The 26761-nt window shown below is 39.2% G+C and overlaps 1 protein-coding gene across 2 annotated transcripts in view; it reads left to right on the top strand.

Annotated features, from left to right (window-relative positions):
• Positions 1-26761, top strand: part of LOC114872922 (connectin-like) — a 174862-nt gene that overhangs the window by 76070 nt on the left and 72031 nt on the right. The window contains exons 1-3 of one of the 2 annotated variants that reach the window (XM_029180689.2): positions 1775-2025; positions 11878-11946; positions 24241-24809. In XM_029180689.2, coding sequence (XP_029036522.1) covers positions 24259-24809 — 551 coding nt within the window. In that variant the 5' untranslated portion in view covers positions 1775-2025; positions 11878-11946; positions 24241-24258. Of the gene's footprint in view, positions 1-1774; positions 2026-11877; positions 11947-24240; positions 24810-26761 lie in introns of those variants that run through there. The other variant, XM_029180680.2, reaches the window with a different exon arrangement.

Raw genomic sequence — 26761 nt, forward strand, 5'->3', positions numbered from 1 at the left:
CTTCAAACCGGTGTCAGAGTGAAATTCTCGATAAAATGGAAAATTGCCTCGTCAAATATATATATAAATACCGTTTTCGATTGCAATTTATATTTTGCATGAAAGGCAGACGAGATCTTATCAATTATTCCCCCGTTTTAATAACACCCAATCCACGAATTTATCGTAACAAATCCTTGGATCTCTAATTTGAACGATTAAGAACATCGGTAAAATTCAGAATCAATTTGCGTTTCCTTGTTTCGTGAAAAATATTGCAATAACGTTGCAAAGACGTTGGAATCCAGCTTTGTTTGCGGCAGCAAGAGAGAAATGGTCCAATTGGGATTCGAGCGTTTACTCATTCGAACCGAGACGTCCGTTCTAATCAATCGAAGCGCAGAATATCGATGAATTCTTTCCTTCTGGATCTTCCCCGTTGGAAAATGGCTTTCCACGTCTTTCGCTTAGAGCTTGAGATTATGCCAACTTTCAGGCAGGATGCTGGCTGAAACATCGTTCAACATTGATCTTTCTTATTCTTGGCAACCATGGGCGTATCAAAAATTTAATAACTCTCGGCAGTAGGGTTTTCCTGAAAGCTTAGGGCAATTTTGTGTAATGTAAAATATATGGGATGCTTTGTTTACAATATTTAATTGTAGTGAATTTTAAACGGAAGGAAGGGAAAGATTCGAGGCAAGATGCGGTCGAAAATTTGTATCAAAGGGTTAATCCCGTTTAGTAATGAATAAATAAAAACGCGTTTACGTTTCTTTTGGGTCTCGCTCGCAATAGTGATTGTTGTTATCCCAGACGGTTTTTGTGTACTTGTAGCACTCTATGGCTCGAGCCAGTTTATTTTTCTTCTGACGACGAGAGTGCGAGGCAAATACAATAATAGAGATTCATCTCACATCGTTGAAATAATTCCAGAATCATAGTGGATATTCACAGAGGATAATTAGTAATTCCTGGAATGTACTGCGTGCATAGTCTAATGATTCATAATTATATTGACAATGCCTCTGTCAAAGGTAAATTCATCGACAAGCACTGATAATTCCTGTAATTATTGATGATGCAAGTAGCTGATGTTTGATTACTTCCTATGTTAACACTATAAATTTTCATTTTACAAAATTTCTGATTCTAAAAGGTATAAAGAATCTGAAAAATGAATGCAGTATCTCATTGTATCAGATCTTCTTGTACAAGTTAAACTGAAAGCATCACGGTCCGTTGAATTTGTTTAATAATTTTTTCATTCGAAACTCGCGAACACGGCTAGACACAAAAGGCCGGTGAGAAGGATAACTTTTTTAATTAGTTACTGCCATGCACGCTGGAATGAAATTACCTTTTTACAAGCAACGAAATGCGATTTAATAAGCGCGATTGAGATCGTTTCCACTTGGCCTGGTGTAGACAATAATCACGTGAAATATATTTAAAAAAATGCTGAAAAAGAGCATAATTATCCTATTCTAGTTGCTTCATTTAAAAATATAAACATAGGTACGAAACGTGTATTTCATTCATCTTTCGAAAGTTTATAACGAAAGGGTTAATTGTCTTTTTTTATATACATGAAAAGAAAAAAGGATTTCACCTCGTCATCGACTTAAATAGGGGTATCATTTGATGGCGTACTACCTTCCCCTTGGAGAATCATCCCCTGTTTACGCAGCTGGGGATCGGAGTAGTGGGGGAAGCATTTTCGTTATACCTGACCTCGGCGACGACTTTGTACTTTGTTCGGAACGAGTCAGTCGCGCTTTGCCTTTCGCTTGGGCAACATCGTCGGAGCTCGCGTGTCGTCAACCCTCGCGACGATTACTCGCGTGCGACACCATTCACCCTGTGTTTACGTGACGATTGCATACTCGAACGGTGTGTTGTTGTGTCTGTGTGCGGTGATCTCGGACTCGGTTTTCCATCGACTGAAGGAAACCGTCTCATCTATCTATCGGTGTTTTTTGGATGCCTTCGGAAACCCTTGGGTCTCGTCCACCCCGGCGCTGACGCGAAATTCTGCGGGAAAAGGTAAGGCGATTTATCTATTGCTTCCGATATCTCCGGCTGATTTCTCTCAGGAATAAAGTTGTTAACTCTTTCTCGTAGTTTGTAATATTTTGTAAAATCCACCTCTGGAATTTGATAAATAGTAAACTGGTTCCGTAAACATCGTCGGTATCGATATCGAAATGTTTTATTTTGAAAATTCAAAAATAGGTAAAATTAATTTTAAATCTGTTCTCGTACGATTCGAGCTACATTTTCTTGTTTCGAAGGACACGCGAACATTTATCACGAAAAAGTTAGCGCGAAAAAGAGTAGACAGAGAACAGAAAGTTTTGCTTTCAGTTTTGTAAATTTCCTCGCAAAATAAACAACGAAAAGCATTGTTGCAACGAGAAGCTGTTGTATCAAAAGAGTTCTTGCACCGGAAAAAAAAAACACGTTCGTTGCTTTTATTGCTGTAAACTAATTGCCGAGCTTGAAAGCGGTTAAAATTAAACAGCGCCATAATTTAGGGGTTAAATTCTCATTTATATTAAACTTTCTCAACTTTACACCTTGTTTTATAACCGAGCGTCGCGTTGATATATCAAGATGTGAAAAGAATAAACTGAAACTCATTTTCTATTTTAAATAATAATCCAAATATTAATTATGATTAATTGCGTACGGTCTTGAAATTAAAAAAAAAAAATCGTAGGTCAACGCGGGAGGCAATTTCATCGGAAGTTTGATCGGTGATGGAAACAGGAAATCGCCCGTTAAATTTGCGATTCTGCCAGTAAATATCGATGCAACGAAAGTGTGCGGTCCATCTATCCGGGCTGACCACCCACTCCCCCTGTTCCATACGCATTTGCAACCCCTATATCAAATATACGTATATTCGTGCGACGTATCGTAAACATTCGCGAACTGACCGCGATCTAGCCTATCTACGAAGCGAGATCGGTAGCGAAATGCATTCGAATACGTCCCTTTCGTCGCTTGGTTGCAACGTGGCGAACGGTAACGCGAAATGATGACGTTATCGCGTTTTCCCTCTAAATAATCAGCGGGATGCATAGTGCGTATGCGGCGAGGAAATGATGGAAAATCTTCGGAATGATAAAAAACGATAAAATAGATTCGACGTCGTAAAGATCAGTCAGGAATCTGTATACACGGTACTTCGTTAGAAAATCTTGTGGTCGTAAAAGCAACTCCGAGATAGGAAAGAAAAACGAAATAGAAAAGAGTAATGAAGTTAATATCTTGTTTTCATTCCCGGTTTCTTCCTCGATGTTATGAAACTTTTATCTGAAACATTTCTTCTTATCTGCCGCGAGTAGGGAAGTTATTTGGACAGCCTGTTTTAAGCGTCTCGCTGCGCTAAAAACTTTCAAGATACCACAATTTAAACGTCCTAACTGTGGATACAGACGATCATCTACTCTGAAGGGACATTAGTTGACGTTTACATAGGAATTTCAATGCGTTAAACCCTTTAACTGTTGAACAGCGAAGGGAAAATTGAATTATAATTCGGACTCTCTCCATGGTCCGTCGTCCGAGGGTTCACCTATGTCAATTGCAATTTCATTTCTTCTTCTCGAAGCAATTACAGAAGACTTTGTACTTAATTAATTTTATATTTCCACGAGAAGGATAATCCTCGGTTAATTGCTACGGAATAAATAATCACTTTCAATTTATTTTAAAGGATAATCCTATTGCATTTTCCTCGATCAACGCAGAAATTATTTTCTAAATAAATAAAAAGCACTGAATCATTCGGTGCTTTCTGAAACGAACATTTTTCTTCTGGAACGAGCAACCCGGATCCCGGATTCCATAATTTCGAGACCACTCTGTAATATTCCTCGTTCATGCGATCCGGATATCGGCAACGTATGTTTGTAAGCAGACAGCTATAGTGAGAGGGATGTTAACTCGCATCGCCGGAAGCATTACCGGGAATCAAGTTTACGTTTCCTGATATGCGTATTTCCAGGTCATGACATATGATTTAGACATGGTAGCAGGCTTGCCCGGGATCACTGCCACGCGCAATCCACCTTCGAGGCTCCAGCTTCGTTTCCAGGATGTCGAAACTTTGCCGTTTTACGAGGCTAACTTACCCTCGACGTGTACCTTACCAGGATCCTTTTATCGTCTCTTTCATTTTCTCGTACCCGAAAGAAGACCGTTTCGTGTAGCGAAATTTTGATTATTAAAATATTAAAAGAATTTTAAAATATCATAGAGGATTTTTGATTATACTTGAAAAATTTCTCGGAGTCACAAAATTTCCAGTAAAACCGTGTCGGCTCGGTTATTTGCTGGCATCAGTTTTATTCCGTTCTAAATAACGAATGGGGTTTTGGAAGAATTGGTTCGAGTCCAACTTGCTCTCTCGCTAGACGATATAAAATAGTAGTGTAATTCACTTGCTACTCTGTTTCCTGGACGAAGCTTCCTGTAACGCATTAAAAAGCTATTCCAGACTCGGTGTCGCATGGAGAAGATGCATCGTTGTTTAAATCGCCGATATCAGATTTTGTTTAAATTATTGAAAATGAATCGACGAGCGATTCTCGATATTCGAAATTCTTCAAAATTTCTCTGCAAATATTCGATCTCTTTAGCGAGTCATCGATAACGCGTTCCACAGCTTCATTGGAAATCCATCCAAAATGGTAACCACTGCTTTCAATCCAAAAACAAAGAGCTACGTTCGGATTCATGGAAACAATCGTGAACGGGATTCGTGAATCCTTTCGACGTTATCCATTGACCGAAAATCCATCGAAACAATCGGTAGATTACAGGTCGACGATCCATCGATCGACCGATCGATCGATTTACGAGAACAGGTGACTCGTTTTCGAGCAGGGTCAATCAAGACGCGATTTAATGGAGAAATCTATTTGTGCCGGGTGTGTGGGTGATTCGAGCCGCATTGACAGGGTGCGTGTACGTGTTGGAACGTGTGCGGTATGCCCGAAGCCATGCAACCCCTTGCCCACCCCCTGCTGGACCCCCTTCGATTATACGATGGGGGGTGTAATTAAAGCTGTTCGCGCAGGTCGCTGACGGATTGATCGACAGCCTATCCATCGAATCGTTTCACGGTAATCTAGATAGAATGATCTATGGATCCTACCCGGGGAGTCCGGGTTACGCGAGGATTCTTGTGATTGACGTGCTTTGTATACGAGACGCGTTTGAGAATTTTCTTGGTTAAATGGGGGATGGCTTCGTCTCGTTACTTGCTCGTGGCACGATCAACTGTCGTCGCTTGGTTTACGCGTACGACGGGGTACGTTAGGCGAATATAGGATTTCCTTACGACGATGAGTTATACTTGTGTCGGATGCTGCGCCACGAATATGAAGGAATAAATTGTAAATTTCAAATAGAGAAATTTCATTTCACATTTTAGAGCTTATAAAATTAACACTGGGTTGTCAGACCTTCCAAAGTGGTATTTGAATTTTTAATTTTTTAATACTAGAATTTTTCATCCCCAGTTTACAGACAAATTCGTGAAAACCATAAATTGTGTAGCTTCCAAGAGAAAAGCAATTTTTTTCCCCCGGAAAATCGTCGCGTTACAAAGTCAGCCTTTTCTTTGAAACGATATTTTATCATCAGCCATCGCATCGTAAATCTTGCTGATAGCCCCGTACCGAAAGTTAGCCGGACGCATTTGTAGAGAATTCATTTGAAATTCATTTCGACCGCGACTTTTAAAACTGCTCGCCGATTTAATTACTTCGAAATCGCGGGAAAATATTCGAGGAGCCCCTCTTGACCCTTTCGAATGTATCTAATTTACCCAGCGTTCAGTCGTGGAATTAATAAATTCGTTTCGAGTTCGGCCGCTCTTGACCAACCCCTTCTTTTCCTTCTTCAATTCAATGCAATTTTCTTTTTATATCAAATCTTTTATTTTTACGTTAATAGGTAAAACTATTTACAACAAATGCTACGAGTGTTATCTTGAAAAGTGAAAGGTGTCGATTTCAAAAAACGATTGCCACGTTTTTCAACCCTTTCAACAACGCGCGCGGCGATTCGTGGCTTCTTCTTGGCCGGCCATTAATTTCTCAGGCACGTAACCCGACTGTACCTTCTCTTTTTATATTTCGACCTCCTTCTATCGGGGCAACCGGCGCGGAAACTTCGTGTCCCGCAAACGAGTTCCAAGCCAATACGAGCCAGAGTTTGCCGCGCACAAACGTGCGGAACAATCTCTTCTCTTTTCCTTCCTTACGTCCTCTCGCCAGCAACCCTGTCCGCGGCCTTCTGTTCGTTCGGGGTGGCAACTTCATAACCGACGTCTCGTTTCTTCCCTATATCCCTGACACCGGTACAAAAATGCCCGGCTTAATCGAAAAGTCGCCGGGAAACGGATTGCGATTGCTTTCCTTCGATGCTCTGTTTGAAGCTTTCAAAACGTGGATTCTTTAAATTTATAAATTTTTTTTAAAGATAGAAGAACAATTGTTATTTTTATTAAAATTATCAGCTTCCAAAGAAATTATTATTTCTAGTTTAATTCGGTAAAAAAAGAAAGGTTCCAGCGACGAAAGGGAATGTAAAATAAGAAAAGAAGAAAAGGAAGAGAGGGAAGAGCAATCTCGGGAGTTTATCGATACTCTTCGAGGGGAGGAGGAAGTTAGAAGTTAAGGAAAAGGGAAGAATAACTGCTGGAAACTTCTCGTCTCAGGCATCGCCAGCATATTTGTTTAGACGCGTTCGCCTATCGTTTCTATCCGCTTGTCCGGCGCGTCGCGGCGTCGTTCGTCGCTTCGTCATCTCGCGTTCCGCCTCGGCTGCTCGAGATTTATCCCGCGAGCAAACTCGCCAGAAATGCTTCTTACGCTTTTGTTGCCACAGCCGGCTCTTTTCACGAAACTTGTACATTAGACTTCTTCTTCTTCTTCTTCTTCGTGAAAGCGTTCGCTTGACCTGCGGCTCCAACTTCCAAGATTTCCGGCGACCCATTGAAATATTGAAATTACTCGCACGCGAGTGATCAAGAAAATTGATACAGTTTCTCTGTGGTATTCTGATCAATTTAACAAATTGATTGATTTCTTATCGATGAACGAGCAAACATTCGTGGATCAAAATGAGAGAGGGGTAAAATAAAAACTGTTGTTACTCCATAATCTAATTATGGACTTAATTAAGGTTTAATTAGGAGGGAATTTTTACAGGAGGTCAATTGAAACCCCGTGCACGTGTCTCTGAAAATATCCTCAAAATATCGAAGTTTAAACTTTTTAATACTAGTCAGACATTCGATAAAATCGTAATACCTTCCCAAGTATCGAACGCTCGTTAAATAAAGAAGATTCTGTTAAAAGTTTCTTCGCAAACGCTCATAAACATGTTACACATTTTCTAATTATAATCTTCTCGAAATCCTTACTCTGGCTGAACTTTCTTCCCGAACATACATTGTTTCTCTTCTGAAATCCTTTCTTAATACTTTGATCCTTGTACAGAAACGTACTAAAATTCTTTTCTTCCTTTTCATTACATCTGAAACTTTGAACCCTTTCGTTTATGACCAGACAGATGATTAAACACTATCGATATTTTAATAAAAATAATTCTTTTTCAATTTTTCAATTTCAAGACCAAAAGGGTCAAGAATGTTAAAAGACAATCGGTGTTTCGAAAAGGGATGAAAAGGTAATATTAATCCAGGAGAGAAATTTGATAGCACTTCATAAATTGGAAGGTTCTCCTTCTCGTCCCACCATGAAAAGAAAGTTGGCCTTACTGGAAACGTGCGAACGTCCTTTTAGCACAGTTGCGATTCTTGCAGCGTTCGCCCACTCTCTGTTATTTATTTCTTTCCGTTCTCCGGCCTCGTGCTCGTTGCCCCACGTTTCGCCTTTGTGGTAAATTATTGTCGTCCCCCTGCTTCTTCCTGCTTCCGTTTTCCACTGGCGCGACGCAGCCGTGTCCCTAAGAACGTACGTGGCTGGAACGTGGCGAAAGTAAGAGCCCTTCCGCCCCCCTGGTGGAAAGGGTGGGTGCGGTCGTAGATCCAAATTTTGAAAGGACGTCGTTTGTTCTTTGCAGGGACACTTTGTCAGAAACGATCAAAGGACGGTAAATTTACCGGGGAGGTGCATGATTCGTTAAGGGAGTAATACTTCGTGTAAGAAATTAAAAAAATATTACTAAAAAATGATTTTCCGTCCCGAAAATCACGAAAAATTGTCAGAATGCTGCTCCAGTTTCGAAGATGTCGATAAACGGATGAAGATTCGCGTTACTGCGGGTGAACAACTTTTAATCGTTAAAACGTCGATGAGCGGGGTAAACCGCTTTGGAAATGGGCAAACAAGCCTGAAGCCGGGGAAAGTTTCACGAACGTACAAAGACTGACACAGAACTGGCACAGCGTTCTATGCAAATGAAAAAGATAACGATGCTTAAACAGAGATGGCTGTTAATATTCAACTGAAAATATTATTATGTAAATGAAAAATTAGATGACCAGAATCCTTAAAAATAATATGATATACAAACGATAACCATTAAATTTATTGAAAATAATAAATTATTAATTGCTCGAGTTGTATTATAACGAAGTCGAAGGAGAAATGAAATTCTCTGTCAGTCGAGTTGATTTTATATTGCCTCGAAACGATGGAATCGCGGGAGGTTAACGAGAAGTAACCAAGCGTTTCGAGAGGAAATTTCAGAAAGTCGATTCGCATAGCAGCGTCGCGACGCCGCGTCGGAGCGGAGGAACGTTTCCGTGATCCGCGGAACGATCAACGAAACGAGCTACTACCATTCAGAGTTCTGTTTGTCGGATCCGTTAGAAGGTTCCGTCGATTTTGTCCCTTGATGCTTTCACGTAATTCGAAAGCATCTCTAGCTTTGTTTGCCAAGTTCCCCTTGCACTTTCCATCTTAATAGCTCTCGACGCGAAGTGTAACACGATTGTTCCTCGACGAGTGGATAGATCGTTTCCATTGACGAAAGACGAAGAGAAGTAGAAATAATAGAATTATTAAATTTTTCCTTCTGGTCCCATCATTTCACCGGCAAGTGTAATTAATCTGCTGAAACGAAAAGCAACGGCCAGTCAAGCCGAACGATCTAGCGCGGTGACAAAAGCCTTTCCGTCGGTTTTTCTCCTTTTATCCGGTCGATCTGATGCCGGTGCATGGGGGACTGGTAATTGTCGGAAAGTTTGATTGCTTCGAATCAACGGGGAAATTGATCGGACGGATCTTGTGGGAGTAGCCGGATCCGGGTGGCAAGCGAGATGTCGGCTTTCTTGGAGACACAACGGAGACTTTCAAACTTAATAAGCGGCACGATGATCCGCCCTAGGACTAGTGAGTCATTTTCAGCGAAGAGGCACTCGTGAGTGATGGACATTCCTCTTGGCTAACGTAACACGTGTTAGGGCGATGTAGAAAGCTACGTGGTTTAATTTAAGGGTCACTGGAAACCCACGTTATGAATTAATTAGGTAATTAAGGAAATTGGTGGAAAATTTAGAATACCAGGGAGAGATTAGATATTCGGATATTGAATAATTGTAGGATATTATGTTAAGGATTTGTTGTTTTTTTTTTTAATTAAAAGGTTTCATAATGTAACATTTCACGCGATCCGTGTAACCTGCGCGTAATGCGAGCCATTAATGCTGCACCAAGAGCTGTTCGACCTTAATTGCAACCATTTCGACGAGATATAGTTTAACATCGCGCCCCTTTTACTTGACAGCAATTATACTCGAGGCTGACGAATGAACCTCCACGGGAAACGTTACTCTTCCAATCGAATTCGTTGCCCTCGGAATCGAGTCACGTCTATTTTAGTGCCTGACTATCGCGATTTTTCACGTTTCATGGATCAAGTTAATCGTAAGCATTCGTTATATCAATTTTATATCATTTAAGAATAGGTATCCGAGCCTCGACCTGAATTTTCGTTAAATCTAAGCGTTAATTAAATTTTCAATTTGAAAAAATTTTAAAGCTCCTCTTGCAACCGATAGGTAAATTTTCAATGATCCGCTTGCGAAGATAAAACTTTCGTGGAAAGTAAATTCGATAGAAAGGTTGAATTTAATCCGGATATATATTTGGAAAGTTTCACAGACAGATTTAACGGCCACCCGCATTACTAGTTTTCTTGTTGAGTAATGTTCGAACGAAATGCTTTTCTGGTTAATTAGCAAGATCCTTGAGTAACTACGCCAGTGTAGTACCGCGTGGAAAAGCTTGCAACGTGTGAGAGTGTTAAGCTGCACGAGGAAAGCTTCTTATTACGTGTTTCGTTTACTTCCAACGGAAAGAACGAAAACAAAAAATAAAAGGAATAAAAAGGATAAACGACCCTTTGGCACGGGTCGCAAAGCCGGAGCGTGGCTTTCAGGAAAGAGAAATCACGATCGTGCTCGAAGTTACAGCGGCGCGGAAGCCAAATAGTTGTCGAAAGTTTTCAATTGAGTATCGTGCCTGTTATGGGACGAAAGAACCCTGGAAAATTTTCTGCTGCTTTGTTAATTCTGATTCACGGCATGTTACAAGCTTGCTTTTTTAACTTTGTAACGGAGGCAGAGCTGAAACAATATTTTTTACCGGATTAGTCTGTGTAATTTAGTTGGATCTTTTTGATAAGAGAACTAATTATTATTTTTAGGAAAATGAATTTTTCCTTCATAGGAAAAGTTTCAAAATTAATCTATTGTAAGAAATATTAAAATTTAGCTATAATTTTTTTTTTAATTTCCAGAAAGAGAAATACCAAGCTTCGGTAAATAATTATTTAATTTTGATTCTAATTAGAATGTCTAATTTTCTTAGGATTCTTTCATCATCATGTTTATTATTTTTCGTTTTTCACACGGTAATTGAGTGCACGCTGAATTTACCGGGAAAAGATGAAACCGAACGGAACGGGGAACTTGCATTTTTATTTGTTAGCGGCCGGTTAATCGGTTTATGTTCTATCGGATAATTAATTCTCTACCCCTGTTAATGAACAGAAAGCCGCTCACCAGGCTTTTTCGCCTCGATAATTGAAACGACTGATCGCATTTGCTAGCATTAAACGGACAACCGGTTCCCTCTCGAATTATTCCGGCAAGTGTGGACTTGACTGGTAATTACTTGTACGCAATTAGCGAAACAAATAGCCGTGTCAAACAACGAACACGGTTTTTTGCTTGATTCGTGATTTTTTATTTTTAGAAATAGAAAATTCAATTTCAAATTTGATAATTAATTATTAGGTTTCTAATATGCCTTAAAATAAATTTTTATTTTATTTATTTATTTATTTTATGTTTAATTTAAATCTGTAATAATTCTCTGTACAATAATACTCTCTTACACCCTGTTTCATTCTCCATCCTTATACCTGAATGTGACTCGAGAAACCTCATTAACAGGTCGTCGTTACTAATTAGTAGGGGGATTGGATCGATCAGAACCAATTAAGAGTAGTATAGCATGGATGCGCTTTTCAGTCAATTGAAATCCACACCCTGTAGGAGATTAAAGTAGAAGTGTCTTTTATAATAGATTCTAGGAACTCGAATTTCTAGAGTGCAATTGCACTTTGGCTCAATATTTAACTAGTATGACTGATATGCTGTTTATTATGCTCTTACGTCTGCGGTTAATAAAATTATTAGAATCTTCGCGTTTTAGAACTGATTATTAATTTTCGAAGAGCAAGAATATCTTGCTTCGAAATTTTTAAAATACTATTTCATTTTATATTCATTCAATAAATAATTAGGTTCTTTTGGGAGATCTGTTTCATCTCGTCGCACAGATATATTAAAATTTATCTTCTATTTTTAATACGTTTCTGATAATAGACATTCTATTGTTACAGACCGTACCAGAGTTACAAGTGATTGGATATTTTTGGAGGATCCCAGAATAATCACCGCGTCAAAATAAGGTAAGATTTGATTTATTCTAAAAATCAAATGAAAACATTCTATGAAGTAAGTGATTTTGCTTCTGTAAAATCAATTTATCAAAAGAATCGTTGAGGTGATTTTACGAGAAAATTCTAGGGCGCTATCAATTTTATAAAACGATTAATCCCCTTAAATCGTTGCCGTTGTGCACAAATATCTGCGCAAAACTTTGCGTCGATATTTCATAAACTTGCCGTCCACGATAGCATGGTTTACAGACACGCGGCGCGAAAATGCTGTATCACCGACCGATATGTGCTCGCATAAGTCATGGGAAACACTATAAGAAGCCCGCCACGCGATAAGCTGGAACCACTTAAATTATCCAGGCCGGCATCTAACTTTGCCAATGAATAACTCGTGGCGAATCGTAACCGTACGTTTTGCAAAGATGCGGATCGATCTGGTCGCCATAATTTCTACCCCGTATGCTCGGATGCAAATTTTTTACATTCACAATTCATTTAAGACGAAGGTAAGAAAGATGGTGATATGGGGAATGCAGAATTTCTTAAAATATTAATTTTAAAAATATTAATATAGAAATAAAAATAATGTAGTTTTTAATTGTTATATATTATTATCATTGAGGAATACGAATGAGTGGTGGGGGGGTCACAGACCTATATATACGAAGCCTCCACCCACGCATCGTTACTCTCTTCGGGACCGTCCAAGGGTGAGGGTGGGAGTCCGGGGTTAGGGCCAGGAATCCTGGAACCTGGAGAAGCATCGGAGGTAGGGACAATCCAGGAAAAACTAAGGAGGCTTTGCCATTTTTTCCTGAAAAAATTTAATCTTTTCACTAGTATAGAATTCCATTTCTCTGCTCGAAAATTTTAGCTCCAATTTTCCGAACGTTTCGCCCTCTTTTTACCGTGAAATTCGAGGAAAATAAAGTAGCAAAGGTCGTAAAGCTTTTCAAATACATTTAGTTCCAATTACCCGCAATAATTCGATGAATCGAGGCGAAATCGATCCGGTTCGAGGCTCGATTCATCGCGAAGGGCCTCTCGAATGAAACGTTTCGCGCTCTGATTCGGCGCGCAGGTAGGTACTTTTAGCCCGCGCCGTTTCCAAGAGATGCAAATTCCTGCACAAGAGGTCGAGACCGAGCCACGGGAAATAGAATGGGAGTTAAACGCATAATCCGCGCACACTCGAGCGATATGCAAATCTTTGAAGCTACTTCATAAACAGGTACATCACTTAAGCATTGTACCGCGTACAGTTATCGAGGATAATCTTACCGTGCCATTTCGCCAAACAATACGATTACGTTCCCGTTCGCTCTTATTAGTCGGGCTGTTTAAAATCGTTCTACGTATCTCTATAGTGTATTAATTAATTGTTAGTAATTCGGGCAGTTTGTTTGTCAAAATTCAATTAACTCTACGTGGTGGGTTGTCGGTTAATTAATTGCTATATTATACAAAGCATCAATTTCTAATTATTACAAGTGCCATGTTAAAATAGAAAATCTCTCGAATTGATAATTTCATTCGGAGCAAATTTTTATAATTAACGTTTTTCTATCCGAGATACTGTCAAATACCTGTCACGTATTAACTTTGAAATGTATACATATATTTGTAATTACGAGGATGGAAAGACACCCTTGTCGGTAGGGTTTTGAAACGCAGGTTTTACAAGGCAACGCTAATTATGCAAATGTTAATCATAATTAGTCGGTGGCCAGGGCTACGGAACGATAGGGAGAGCCGCATAATTAGACGCGTGCCGGGTACCTTGGCGGAAAATTCATCGCTCGATGTAATGTATATTCATAAACGAACAACTGGAGAAGCTGGAATCGAGCACGGGGGAGAGACTGAAGAGGAACGAAGAGTAGCGACCGGGAAGCATCAAGCTAGGCGTCTAGGCGTGCATAATTAGCAACTCGTCAGAATCAATATGTGGTCGTGTAATAACGTACACGCGATAGATATTGTCTGCCGCCGGTTTCTGTCGCGGTTTATTAATCGCCGGGTACCGTACGAGTGTGTTTCGATAACCAGTGTTTTTATTCGTGCTTCCTGTTTGAAGATTCCTGGCAAATATCAAATTTAATTAATACGTATAACATGACATTAATTAAATTCTAGATCTAGGGATTTAGAAACTTTTTCATTTATTGATTTTTTATAAATAAGGGTCCATCCGGAGAGTCGGCGACAGAATAAAAATTCGCATTTAAAAACGCCATCAATTTCTTTTAAATAATAAACAGATGATGTATTTGCACGTTTCAACACCTATAAACCAGCTATGGTACCCATAAATTACACGTAATGTTTTGCTTGTGCCACCGGCAACGGGAACGTGTATTTTGTTATAGCAAGAAAGCTGTCGGAAAGATAACATCACTCGACAATGTAATTTGCTTGGAATTGCGATTTGAAGATACAACTTGCCACTTGAACGATCCATTTATGCGTTCACAGAGCAATAATTCAACTGGGTCAATTAAAAATATCTCAATCACCCTTTTAATTATAGCAGAGTCGAGGGATGATTAGACTAACACCTAGAAATTCTTTAATTCGCTCATTAAATCAGCTCCTAGTAACTTCCTTTCATTATTTTCAAATAATCTCAGAAATCGAGTTACCTTTCACCGAGGCGTTAATTTGCCCTAAAATCATCTCGGTTAATCGAACGACCGTGAAAAAAGGAAACACCCTGAATTTCATTTCCTCCCTTTCAATATCCGTCCTCCACCCACGATATTGCGAATTTTTTTTCCCTCCCTCGCTTCGTTCTCTGTCTTTCTCAATGAGAAAAGAAGACATTTCGTTTGATAATGAAACGTTTAATCTTCCTAATTAAAGGAACAGGTGATCGAAAAGTTGAACGAATGAAAACGAATGAAACCACTCGATAACGCGGTAATTAGTGAACCGTGACTCGTTAATCGCGATAATTAAACAGAAATTAGATTTGACGCGAACACTTTTCGTCTCCGTTAGAAAGCTGCAAGCTTTCCGACCGCGTTTTGCCGAGCGTAGTTTGAACGCGTCCTCTGCACTTGCACGGCCGTTTGTCAGTTTTTGCGGTGAGACACTGTTACATGTAAACCGGCACGAAGATGGTACAATTTACGTGGCGATAGTTCACTGCTGCAAGAACTGCGAGCTTTGTTAACGCCTGCACACGAGACATCTTTTGTACCGGATTGCGATCCGCGAAACTGTTTCCATGGGAGGAAGTTCTGTATAATTCACGAACAAAGAATTTAATTTTCTTTTAAGGAAACGTGCAGCTAGGAGGGACAAAAATTAAATATCTTACAAACTATATTCCACAAAGATCTCTAAGGATATTTTCTAAATATTTTTCAAATTATATTCCTTGAAAATTTCTAGGGGTATTTTTTCCAAATAATGTTTCATGAAAATTTCTAGGGGTGGATACCTGAAAATTTGGGTATCCAGCCTCGGGGAAGGTTGGGTCAGCTGGGACCCTGAAGGTTCATTCAGCACATAATTTCGGGATCCGAATATTAACTCGAATTTTTGGGTATCCACTCAACCTTAAAAATTTCATTTAAACCTTAGGCACACACTGTAGCGTAATGCTTGAATAGAAAGACAAGCTTTCTATGGCGGGAAAATAGCCGAGAAATATTACATAAGCAGGGTAACGAGATTCGCCTGTCGGCTTTTCGAGGCCAACATTGGGTTACTTATAGCACAACCGAGTAATTGTTACGGAAACGAACTTAATAAGCGACCCTGTGTGCCCTCAATTTGCCACGAAAAAGAAAGCAGAAAGTGTCTTTATTCTCTTGGAATAAAGTTTCAGATGGTTTGAGACTGTTTCCCATCTGCCAGCCATTGTTTTATATCTCAGACCCTTTGAATGATTAAAAAACTGATTAGCTTTTATTATTTCCTCAGCTTAATTGTCTTTGCTTTAAAATAAAATTTTCATTTCGGAACTGTTTTTACTGTTAATTTATGTCAAGTAAAAATCACTCTAAAAGTCACAGTGCTGCACGAATTGTCATGTTTTCTGAGGAACTTCGTTAATCGTGGCGTTGATTAACCGGTAAAAATTTGGAGCATGCGGTGAAATTAATGTGCCGTGGTCCTCGTGGCGCATAATTTTCGTGTAATTACGAACACTTCCCCTTTTGCTCGCAACAATGTGAATTCAGCGGTTCACCGGTTCGCTGACCATTATTACGATAAGATAAAATGAAATTCCTAACACCTCGGATCGTATTTAAATTCCCATCTTCGTATTTTCCTTTCCTTGATTGAAAATTGAATCATAATAAATATGTATCAATCTATCGTTCAGCTGATAATTAAATATTGATTCTACCTTTATTAGAGGAAGTAGACTTCGTGCGCCTAAAAGCATATAATCCCGTGTTAATTATGGTCCCCTCAGATTGCGCCTTCTCACGAGCACGAAATGCCTTAGACGAAGCTGTTGTGGATACTGGGGCGATGATAAGAAATAGTTGAACTAGTTTCAGCAGAGAATTTGAACTATCTCTAATCAGGGAACAATCAATCAAGCAGTTGATTAATTAAATAAAAGTCTGTCAGTCAGATGAAAATTATTGGAAATTATTTCAGCTAATAATTCAACGCAATTAATTCCACTTCTTAAATTTATAGCACTCGATCGATATTTAATTTTACATATTTCATTAATTTTTCTAATTTTTATTTTGTGAAGTTAATCAATTTTGCAAACGACAGGTTCAATTATTATCGTCAAAATTACGGTCCCTTTGTTTCTATATTTAATTGCAAAAGAAATAAATTTTAATAATTTTGCTTTTCATCTTTCAATTACATCACGCGTTGCAGTTAGATTTCGTCGGGAAGCAAAGTTTCCTCGTCAAACGTCCACGTGACGCTGGTCCTCGGAAAATCAAAAAAGTTTTCCCAGCCAGGACAAACCACACGCCAGGCACACGATACCATTCTCTTTTATCTTTCAACTTAGCAACGAAGTTTTCTGTATCCACGATCGTTCAGCCTCTCTCGAGTCGCTCGAAACGAGTTCTTCCGCGCTACTTGTCGGACCCTCGAGTGCATCCGGTGCATCCATCGAGCGTGCATCTCGAGATGCAAGGAAAACGCTTGATACCCTGTTAATTATAGACTCCTGACTCGATAGCTGGTTAACTGTGCGTGACTCGACGAGGTGATGGGGGAAAAATTGTTACCAACATTGCTTATCGTTTCTTTATAATGCTAAATGATACTAGATATAGTGCTAAAGCTTTTAAATTATGAAAGACGATAATTATTCTTTGTTGGCGATTACCGAATTAATTAATGAAGATTGTGAGACCTGAAATATCAAATTTTTGCATTAAAATGTTTTAAATTATAAAATAAAAAATTTGAATCATGGAATATCAAAGCTTTTAAATTAAAATTTTTAAAAATTATAGAATATCAGAGGATCTAAATAAAAAATTGAAAAATTGTGAAATATCAAAGCTACCAAGTAAAAATTTTTAAAATTATAAAGTACTTTCATCAAATATTCCAATATTTAGTATTTAAAAATGGATCTACGTGTAAACCTAAAAAATTTAACTCTGCTATTAGTTGAAAGTTTTTGAACATCTTTCACCTGGCTGCATCTCGTCACTTAACTTTCATTCAACGCGTGTCTCACCTGTTCGTTTACATTCCGCTCGAACGACGTTTCGAACTTCTCCCTAGTGAAACATCCGCGGAAGATGATGAGTATAGAGCCACAACAGGACGGCAAGTTTGTCGTGGGTAAATTGGATTACTAGGCTGGCGGAAAAGTAAGCTATTAACGGTAGAAGGAAAAACAAAAAAGGTAACGATTTACCTTACCGTAACGTAGCGTTAATTATTCGCAGCCGGCGTCGCAACGGTGATTAACAAGCGGCTCTAGCCGACGAACGAACTTCACAGAACAAAAGCAGCTCGTAATTAATAGCCATAAAAAGCGCGGGAACGTCTTGACAAACCGAGACCCTTTGGAAAATCACTCGAAAGCCAAGTTATACGCGACAGGATGCATAATTAATTAAAGAAAGCTTCCTTAACAATTTCTGACAAATTAAAGACACCTCCCACCACCACCCTTGCTCTCTCTACTTCCTTGGTAATATTCAAGGTTTGTCTATTAATTATAAACGATCCTCTTTCATAGTTACTCGGTAATTAAAAAGACTCTCCTTAATGATTTCTTAATGAAAGATATTTTTATACAGAGTACAAAGTCCCTTGTAGAATTTCACTAATGACAATGATATTTTCTTTGAAGTGATTCTTTTTAATGATCAGGTTTCTCTTCTCAGTGACGGGAAAAATATTTTTCCAAACAGAACAGTATTTTGAAAAAAGGGGGAAAAAAATGAGAAGGGTCGGTGAAATGTTCAGTGAACAAAAGCGAGGAAAATATCACCGGCAATATCCGGAAATTTCACCGGTGTCCCGGAGAACGATCGACTCACTATCCCGGAAAATTTCCGGGAGTGCTGGTTAAAGGGTTAGCGTATTTCATACGTCGTCCTCTTGGCGGTTACGTGTCTTTCTCGTCGTCGAAAAATCTCACTCGACGATCGGTTTTCCCTAAAAAAAATAGTCGAACTAATCCTCAAAAAAACAAGTACACTTTCACGAACTCTGTGGACTATTTCCATTTTTTTTTGAACAAAGCTTTACGATTCTGAAGTCGGGTATATAGCTAATAAAAATTCCGCTCGATGAAATGGATCTCCGTTCGAGCGATCCTTTCGGAAAAGCACATTTAGAGTCGTCAAAGTTTGAACGCAGGATCGTAATTTCGGATATTTTTAGAGAGTCCCTGACGGTAATACTTGAAATACGGCCGCTGGAGGAAGTTTTACGAATATTTGAAGTATTTTGCGTGTAGGAAGAATCGAAAAGGTAGCCTGGATATTCGGGAACGGTTGAAAAACATTTATGAATGAATTATGAAAAATTTCGTCGCGACTTAACGAATGATTCTATTTTCTCCCACTTGATCTTTGCAAATCATTTATCACCATCGAGCATTCAAATTTAAATTTAGATATGAATTAAATTTACCATACTCTCTAGGTGACATAATTAGTTTATTCGAGGTATATTTATAAAGTACCTCCACATTTATCGTCACAAACATAGACAATTCGGATTATATAGGATTAAAGTGGAGAAAAAACGGATCGTTCCTCGTGAACGTGACCGAACGATTCGTTTTATCTAAACGGGCTTAAGGGACATCCAGCGACTGCTAATAAGTTAAGCGTCCGGATTACTCGCACGCGGCACCCATCCTGACAGCGAGAGATCGTTTCCGGGACACCCGGTAGCCTGCACGTCTGGCTCGCGTTCCGATAAGATTCTAATTAAGGAGACTTATTGGCGGGTCGTCTGCGACCCTCCGTCTACTCTCGAATATCTACGATTCCCTGTGTTTGCCGAACCACCCGGCTCGATTTCCTATTCCGCTCGGTGACTCGCGAGTTTTTCTTCTCAAACGAATGCCTTGCCTACCTCGCTGCCATGCATCGATCTTTCAACTGGATGCTGACACCGTGACTTACGTGCGACGAGTGTGATACGATTTCAAGGTAGATCGTTACTTCCAGAGAAAATTCTGGTACCAGAATTTATTTTATCAATTTATATTTTTTAAATCTTTAACAAAGTAAATTCGTGTTATTATTAAAATAAATTTTACTTTGACGATAAGGATTAAAATCAAATAAAGAGCCCTCGTTTCAAAGAGAAACGAGGAACAAAGGTAGCTAGGTAAGATTTATCGCGCAACGTAAACGTAAAGACAGAGCGTTGAAAGGAGGCCTTCCGCGGCCTCGTCCTCGTGGAAAGTTTGAAATGAAATTCCTCGAGAATAACCAGAACGCGTTCATCCCTTTATATCCGTGGGTGTCGTGCCGATTTGCCGATGCACACACGCACGAATGCAGCCTGTTCTAGGCAACCGTCCAACCGAAGGATTCCTGTGAATGCGACGAAGCAGAGTTCAGCTGCGAGAAGCTGAACCTTCGCTTCGCTTCAATAACCTGAAAATGTGTCTGTGGAATGTTAAGACGAACTAGACTCGATGGAGAACGTCATGGAAGAAATGTTCTCTGTACTATGTAACACTTTTTACCGGCTGCTCGACGTTCTCTTCTTCTTCTGTTCTTTTATTAAGACATATTTCCCATCAGAATTACCTTAGGTGTGAAGGTTGTTCAGTGTTGGAGGATGACGTTATGAGTTTTATGGTACCGTTTAGGTGCTTCTAAAGTAGTAATGCTTTTAATATTAATCGTGTAAGGGAAGGGGATGTAATTATATCTCATGCATTTTTAATGTAATATCTGAAGGAAAAATTTTGATTGCCCGAGTATTTATTAAATTTTATTAATTTTTATGAACGCAGTAAATCGGGGGTGTGTTTGTACCCCTCTATTCAGAGAAAAGATTAACCCTCGGACGGCGGACCATGGAGAAAGCCACAATTTTAATTTAAGTTACAATTAAGTCAAGCTCCGCTGTTCAAGGGTTAAAATATAATATATTGATAGCAATATTGATATATTATGCACATTTTATTCAGAATTTATATTGCTATGTTAAAATATGAAGAGAGCCACTACTATGCAAGCAATTTAATAACGAACCCAGTCAAGAAGCACGATTTAATCCACTCGAAAGCTCGTTAACGTTAATCGAAGTAGCGGTTTTCCGGTCGGTCGGTTGCAAAGGAGAGCGGAAGACGGATTTCTTCTGACTTCCGGTCGACCTCTCAATCGCGTGTCCATATTGCTCTCCAACATCGAAAACGCGATTAACAAGAGAAGATCCGTTCGGATAAACCGATTCGATGACGCTTCGGGGGTAAAAGTCGGGTATCCTTTTTTGGGGGTCGGAATTTTTTTGCAACCTCGAATAACCACCGACATATTTCCCCGAAAATATTGCGCCGGTATGGAATCTGGTGGTTTGCCGAAAATCCCGGTATTTCGCGAAAGAGAGAGAGGCTCGAAAATTAATAAATCGTATTAGCGATACGAGCTGAGCGTAGACGTGGAATTTCGAGACTCTTCATGGTGAAAATAAGCGAAAATAAAGCTACGCTTCAGAGAGGGATATTCTTGTTTAACGAATCGTTAGCTTTGTCACGGATAGAGGCTTGGTTTTAATTTCCAACGTTCCATCGGTGACTTCGTTAACGTTTATCGAGCGTACGTGATATTTGGGGAGAGAGAAAAGAGTTGATCGATCGGTGTATGCTTTTAAATTGAAACATAAACAATTGATTGGAAGATTGAATATGGTCAATGGAAGAGATTGAAAGTTTATTTTAGTAAAAGAGGAGAAATACATATAAGTATTTCCATTTTTTTTCTTTTTAATTTTTCTTCCAACATATGAAATCTTTTTTAATACCCTTGTATATATTTTTTAAATTTCGGTCACGATTGATCTAAGTACCGTTATTCGAGGGTTGAAAAAGGAGAACGAAATCGAAATAAAGAAAAATCAATTCCTCATCTTTTATCGTATTTAAAGTGGAAATTATTCGAACCTAACTCAAGTCAGACAATGAAAAACGATTGCAAAGCTCGAGCCAAAAACGGTCGAAGTAATGGTATTGTATCAAGAATCGTGATTTCTGTTCAGCTAAATGGTGTATCAATAGGAAGATGAATTTCCCAGTAACCTTCTTCGCTTCCACGCTTACATCTGATCTCCTCGGGGTTGCTTTTCTGTCCTCGATAAATCCTCGATTTCCTCTCTTTGATTAAAACCAGTAAACCTACCCTTTCCATTCATACCCCCGTTAAAAAGATAGACAATTCAGCGACTGTTCATTCGAATCCTAGCGTGTTTCTCGAAGCTCGCAGCTTATTATTGAATTTGATTAAACGAAAATCGAAAGAACATTTAACCCCTCGATGATTCTCCATCAGACGAATAATCAATCGATCGGAAAGATTATGGATACCGCTTCGTTCTGGATAAAAGACGAAAATGTTCAATTGTCCGACGGGAAATAAACGAGCGGATGCGTATCGCGTGTTAATTGAAAGCACGGAAGCGTTCGTTCGAATGGACGAGCTTTTACGGATGCGGTATGCATGCTTAATGACGGTTGATAGCGGGATAAAAAATTAAACTCCCTGTATAGCTTTACTTTCATACTTTATTCAGAGTAAACGGCTTCTTTCCTCTTTTTATTTTTCCATCGCGTCAGTCGCGGGATCCATCGGGGCTTTCGGTGAACAATACGCGGCCGTTAAACGAACGGGGATCATACAGGTAGTACGAGCAAAGGTTTTTTTGTTTTTTAATATTATTATTTATACATTCCTCCGCGCGGTCGAACGTGTACGCGCGGACAGTTTCACCGTTCTCTCGTTCGTCCACGTTGTCAACGCATGCAAATTCGTAGGAAAAATATCGTGCGAAAAAAGCTCGTCCCCCGCTCGCTTACGATTCTGTTTAATGGACCGTCTTGTGTAACGTATGACGGCACGCGGGGATAGATTTTTTTTGTTCATACCCGGTGTACGAGCCACAGGTATTCAACGGGAATTTTCAATTATAAAATATATACCTGGTAAAAGCGAGGCGCGCCTGTTGTTCCGTCGCGTGATACGGATTAAAAAAGGAGAACGAGAACGCGTGCTGATAAGTCGACCGTACGGTTGGACGATATATTCGACACACCTTACGGGGTTGAAACAGTTTCCTGGAAAAAGGTAGAGAACAATGCCATCGGACGAGTTTTATGTCTCTTTTTTATTTTTACTCCGCTGTTTGATGGAACGAGAAATACTTGATTAAATTGTTCAACTGGTCTCGAAATGAAAATGGAGGGTAGTAAAATATTTTTAGAACAGATTCCGGTGTGTTATTAATTTGTTGCGTCGAAAAATTGCAATAAAACTCGGTAAACGAATTTTTCGAATCGCCTTCAGGATCATTTCTTCTCATTCCCATTGCGCCTTTTTCTAAGAAATTAAAACAAACGTTTTATTCTCGACCGTTCGTACGCAATTTCCTAGGGTAAGTTCTATTGGGGCAATTTCTTTTCTGGCCATTCGTTAAACGAGGCTACGTTCAAGGGAAGTAGAAGAAAAACGAGGCCGTAAGTGGTGCGTTTACTTTCACGGAACTCGTGAAAAACCGTCACGTTTCTCCGCCGGTCTTAAGGGAAACAACGAAAGAAAAGGGCTAGGGAAGAGTAAGGGACAGGTGGAAGGGAGGAGGGTATTCGCTTGCGTTTTCCAACCGTCGTAAAATCCCGGGATGACCGCAATGGAGCAGGCACGCAGGATGCAGAGTGTTGCGCGACGAGGCGACGCCAAGCGTCGCCGGGGCGCCAGTTGAAAAATAAAGGCAAACGAGACGCGGTTCTCTCGCGCGGCGTATCATACGAGAGCTTCCACTCGAAAGAATAATTTTTCAAAGAGAGTTCGCGAGCTGTCCCTTTTCGGCTCGTCTTCGTTTTGCGGTAGAAAAAACAAAAAAGAAGGCCAGGTGGAAATGCCTGCGTATACCTCACACCTGGCCACGCGTCCGTGGACGTCACTTCTACCGGCTTACCTTCGTCCCTTTCCACTTTCGTTTACATTTTTTTCACGGACTTTACTTTCCTCCTCGTTTCTCCGCTAACGGCAAGATTTTTCTGCGCCGATGAAGCATGGGCTGATCCTCCTCCACCGGGGATAACACGGGGATTCGAGGAACGTCGCAAAGAAACGTTCGATAACCTTTGAACACGACCGGAAGGCGCGACCACTTGTAGCCTGTCAGTATTTTTATGTACTATGTGTGGGGTAGTTGGTTTGGGTGCAAGGAAGTTATCTTTTAAACAAGGTTTATTATTTTACCACTTTTTCATCCAGAAAATAAGAAACAGAGAAATGGATAACAATTGCAATAAATAAATTCAAAAATAAATTTTTACATTAGCCTATTATTTTAATCTTCTTGGTTTGGGCTCGGGTTCAAATCCCCACGACTTCATTTTTCTTTTTTTATATAAAATTTATTATATTCGGTATTGTCTAATACTAATTTAATACTAATAATGTCTAATTAATTACCGAGGACAATGCACTATGTTTAATTTAATAGTCTGCGAATCATCTAATATTCAGGAAACATTTTATCACCAACTTAACGATCCCATCATCCTCGTGTTAGCACCTCGATAATATCCTCTCGTCTTATCAATAATTCATAGTTACTTTAAACGAACGAAGGTTTGAAGGAGAAAAATTTTCTCATTCACAGATCCGTTCCAGAGTCGATATGAGGCAATTACCGTGGATCTCGTACTTCCTCCAATTACTTCTGTTGACCTCGCTATTCACCCCGGGTTTATCCGCGTCGACGAGGTCCCGCGGGAAGAAGAAGATCGCCAAGGAGACGAAGGAGCCTAACATTTGTGTGATCGAAGGCAGACAAGCACCTATATACTGTTACTGCGACAGCAACGCCATTAAAAATGCTACTGAGGCTACTTGTGTGGTGCTCAACCCTTTCAACTCGAACGATCCAACCTGGAACTACTTCAATTCGCAGATATACCTTCAGAAATTGACGTTCATCGTTAGAACGCCGAACGGGTTGGATTATATATCTGTACCGGTGCTGAGGCAATTAAAGAACCTGCATGTCATCTCGTTCCAAGATGCAAATATCGAAGAATTGACCGAATACGCGTTCTCGAATCTACCTACGATCGGGGAGATCAATTTGAACAGAAATTCGATCGCTACATTGAGGATGCACGCGTTCGAAAACATGAAGAATCTGTCGATGATCAATTTGGACGAGAATCGGATCACTGAGATCAACAGGTAGGTTATTGTTTTAATTAAATTTTTAACAGCACCATTCTCATTGTTGAAATTTTATGCCATTTATTTAATATGATTTGTTATGCCACGAATTTCATTCAAACAGAATATTTAATAATTTACATATCATTAAATTCGAAGTTCTTTTTATAAAACACTCTATATGTTTATTTAAATAAATAGTAATTAAACGAGGAACGTCAGGTAGAAATTAAATACACATTCGAACGAACCGTTCAACGATCGCGTAAATATATTAATTGCAGTGAATCAATAAATATTCTAAACGGATATAAAAAATACTTTTATAATTCGTTTATTTGCTATTAACCGATTCTCGATGCTGCTGCCTTGAAACCCGTTTCCCAATTATTTGCACGTTTAAATATCGAACAGCTTGTTACGAGGCTGTGTTTAACAAGCATCCTGTTACGCTTAAAATAATTATATACAAAGAAAATATGTACCATGGAGTTGCATACAAAGCTCGAAATGAAAAGTACACATACGAAAATCTATAGAATATTGCTCCCGTTACACGCTACTACAGGCTACTTTCAGTTTTTCTATTTTGCGATAATTATCGGATTACCCTCTATTCGTTCTTGAATAATTAATAAATTGCAACGTTTCATTTGGCAATATTATACCCGTATGAATTTCAACAAAATTAATCATTGTTTAGTTTTCATTATCTTTGAATATTTCATTCAGTCATAAATGTTTGAAACTTTCGAATGAAATTGCGATAGAAAATTAAACTTTTCTCTCTTAATCATCATTAAATTTTACTATTTTCAAGGTAGAAATTGTTTTCTTTATAAATTGTTGATTCGTTTGTCGAATATGGTATTAAATTTTCCATAGTTTCCTAGTTTGAAAATTTGCAAAATTCCTATTTCTGAAATTATTTTCTCCATTGACGTATATTTCATTTTTATGGTGTTCGAATGTGAAGGAACTCCTTTGTTGGTGACACACCCTTCGCAATTCCGACTGATTCCTTCAATTATGCTCAATTACGAAGTCAGCCTGGTGTCGAGTAAACTGAAAGCGTTCGTAGCGTACGTATGCGAAGAGTGTTTTAACGGTTGGAATTCCGAGACACGTGAATTACCATTGAATTCCGCGAGTTCACGATGCTTCTGGAATTTCGTGGCGTGAAATCGTTTCGCTGAATTGTACGGGCTTCTCTGATAATCGAATAGACACGCCTCGTTCGACGGCTAAGCGCCGGGATACGGGGCTCTTGAGAGCCGGATAATCGGCTGTTTGGCTAATCGATCGACAATGATCCACACCTGGATCCATGGATGATACGGTTATGATTATTCAAATACGCAAGGAGAATGATTAATTCTACGCATAAAGCCTTACCTAACACACATTCTGCACTATTAACATACATTGGATAATCGAGAAATTAGTTTCTTTAAATAAAAGTAAGAAGATTCAGCAGTGCCTCACTTTTTAGAATAATTAATATTTGATTCATATTATAATTTAATTTTTGAAAGGAAGTATTTTTAAAAATTAAAATTCTAGATTTGACATTTGTGATGAGGGATTTTTAAAAATTAATAAAGAAAAATTCATAATAAATATTTAGGCTTCCTATGAGAATAACTCTGTCAAAAGATGATAATGCCTCGTTCAGAAAATCTACATAGAAGGTTTAAAAGATGGAAGTGTGCATACGCGACACATTAAGGGGTAAAAACCACCCTCGTCGTTTGAAAGCTTCTTATCAAGATAGCCGGAGGGTGTTGGGGATCGGTGGATCTCGATTGCGCAAAGCTGGCAATCTCGGTCTCTGGTGTGCCGGTCGTTGCGACACCATAAATAAACGCGGAGATCGTTGACGGTTCGATATGAATCCAGTCACGCGATTGAAACGCGAACAATGCTGCACGCTGGAATCCGCGATTGTGTCACGCTCGACTTTTGCCGGC

This window comes from Osmia bicornis, chromosome 7 (genome assembly GCF_907164935.1).
Source record: "Osmia bicornis bicornis chromosome 7, iOsmBic2.1, whole genome shotgun sequence".
Lineage (NCBI taxonomy): Eukaryota > Metazoa > Arthropoda > Insecta > Hymenoptera > Megachilidae > Osmia > Osmia bicornis.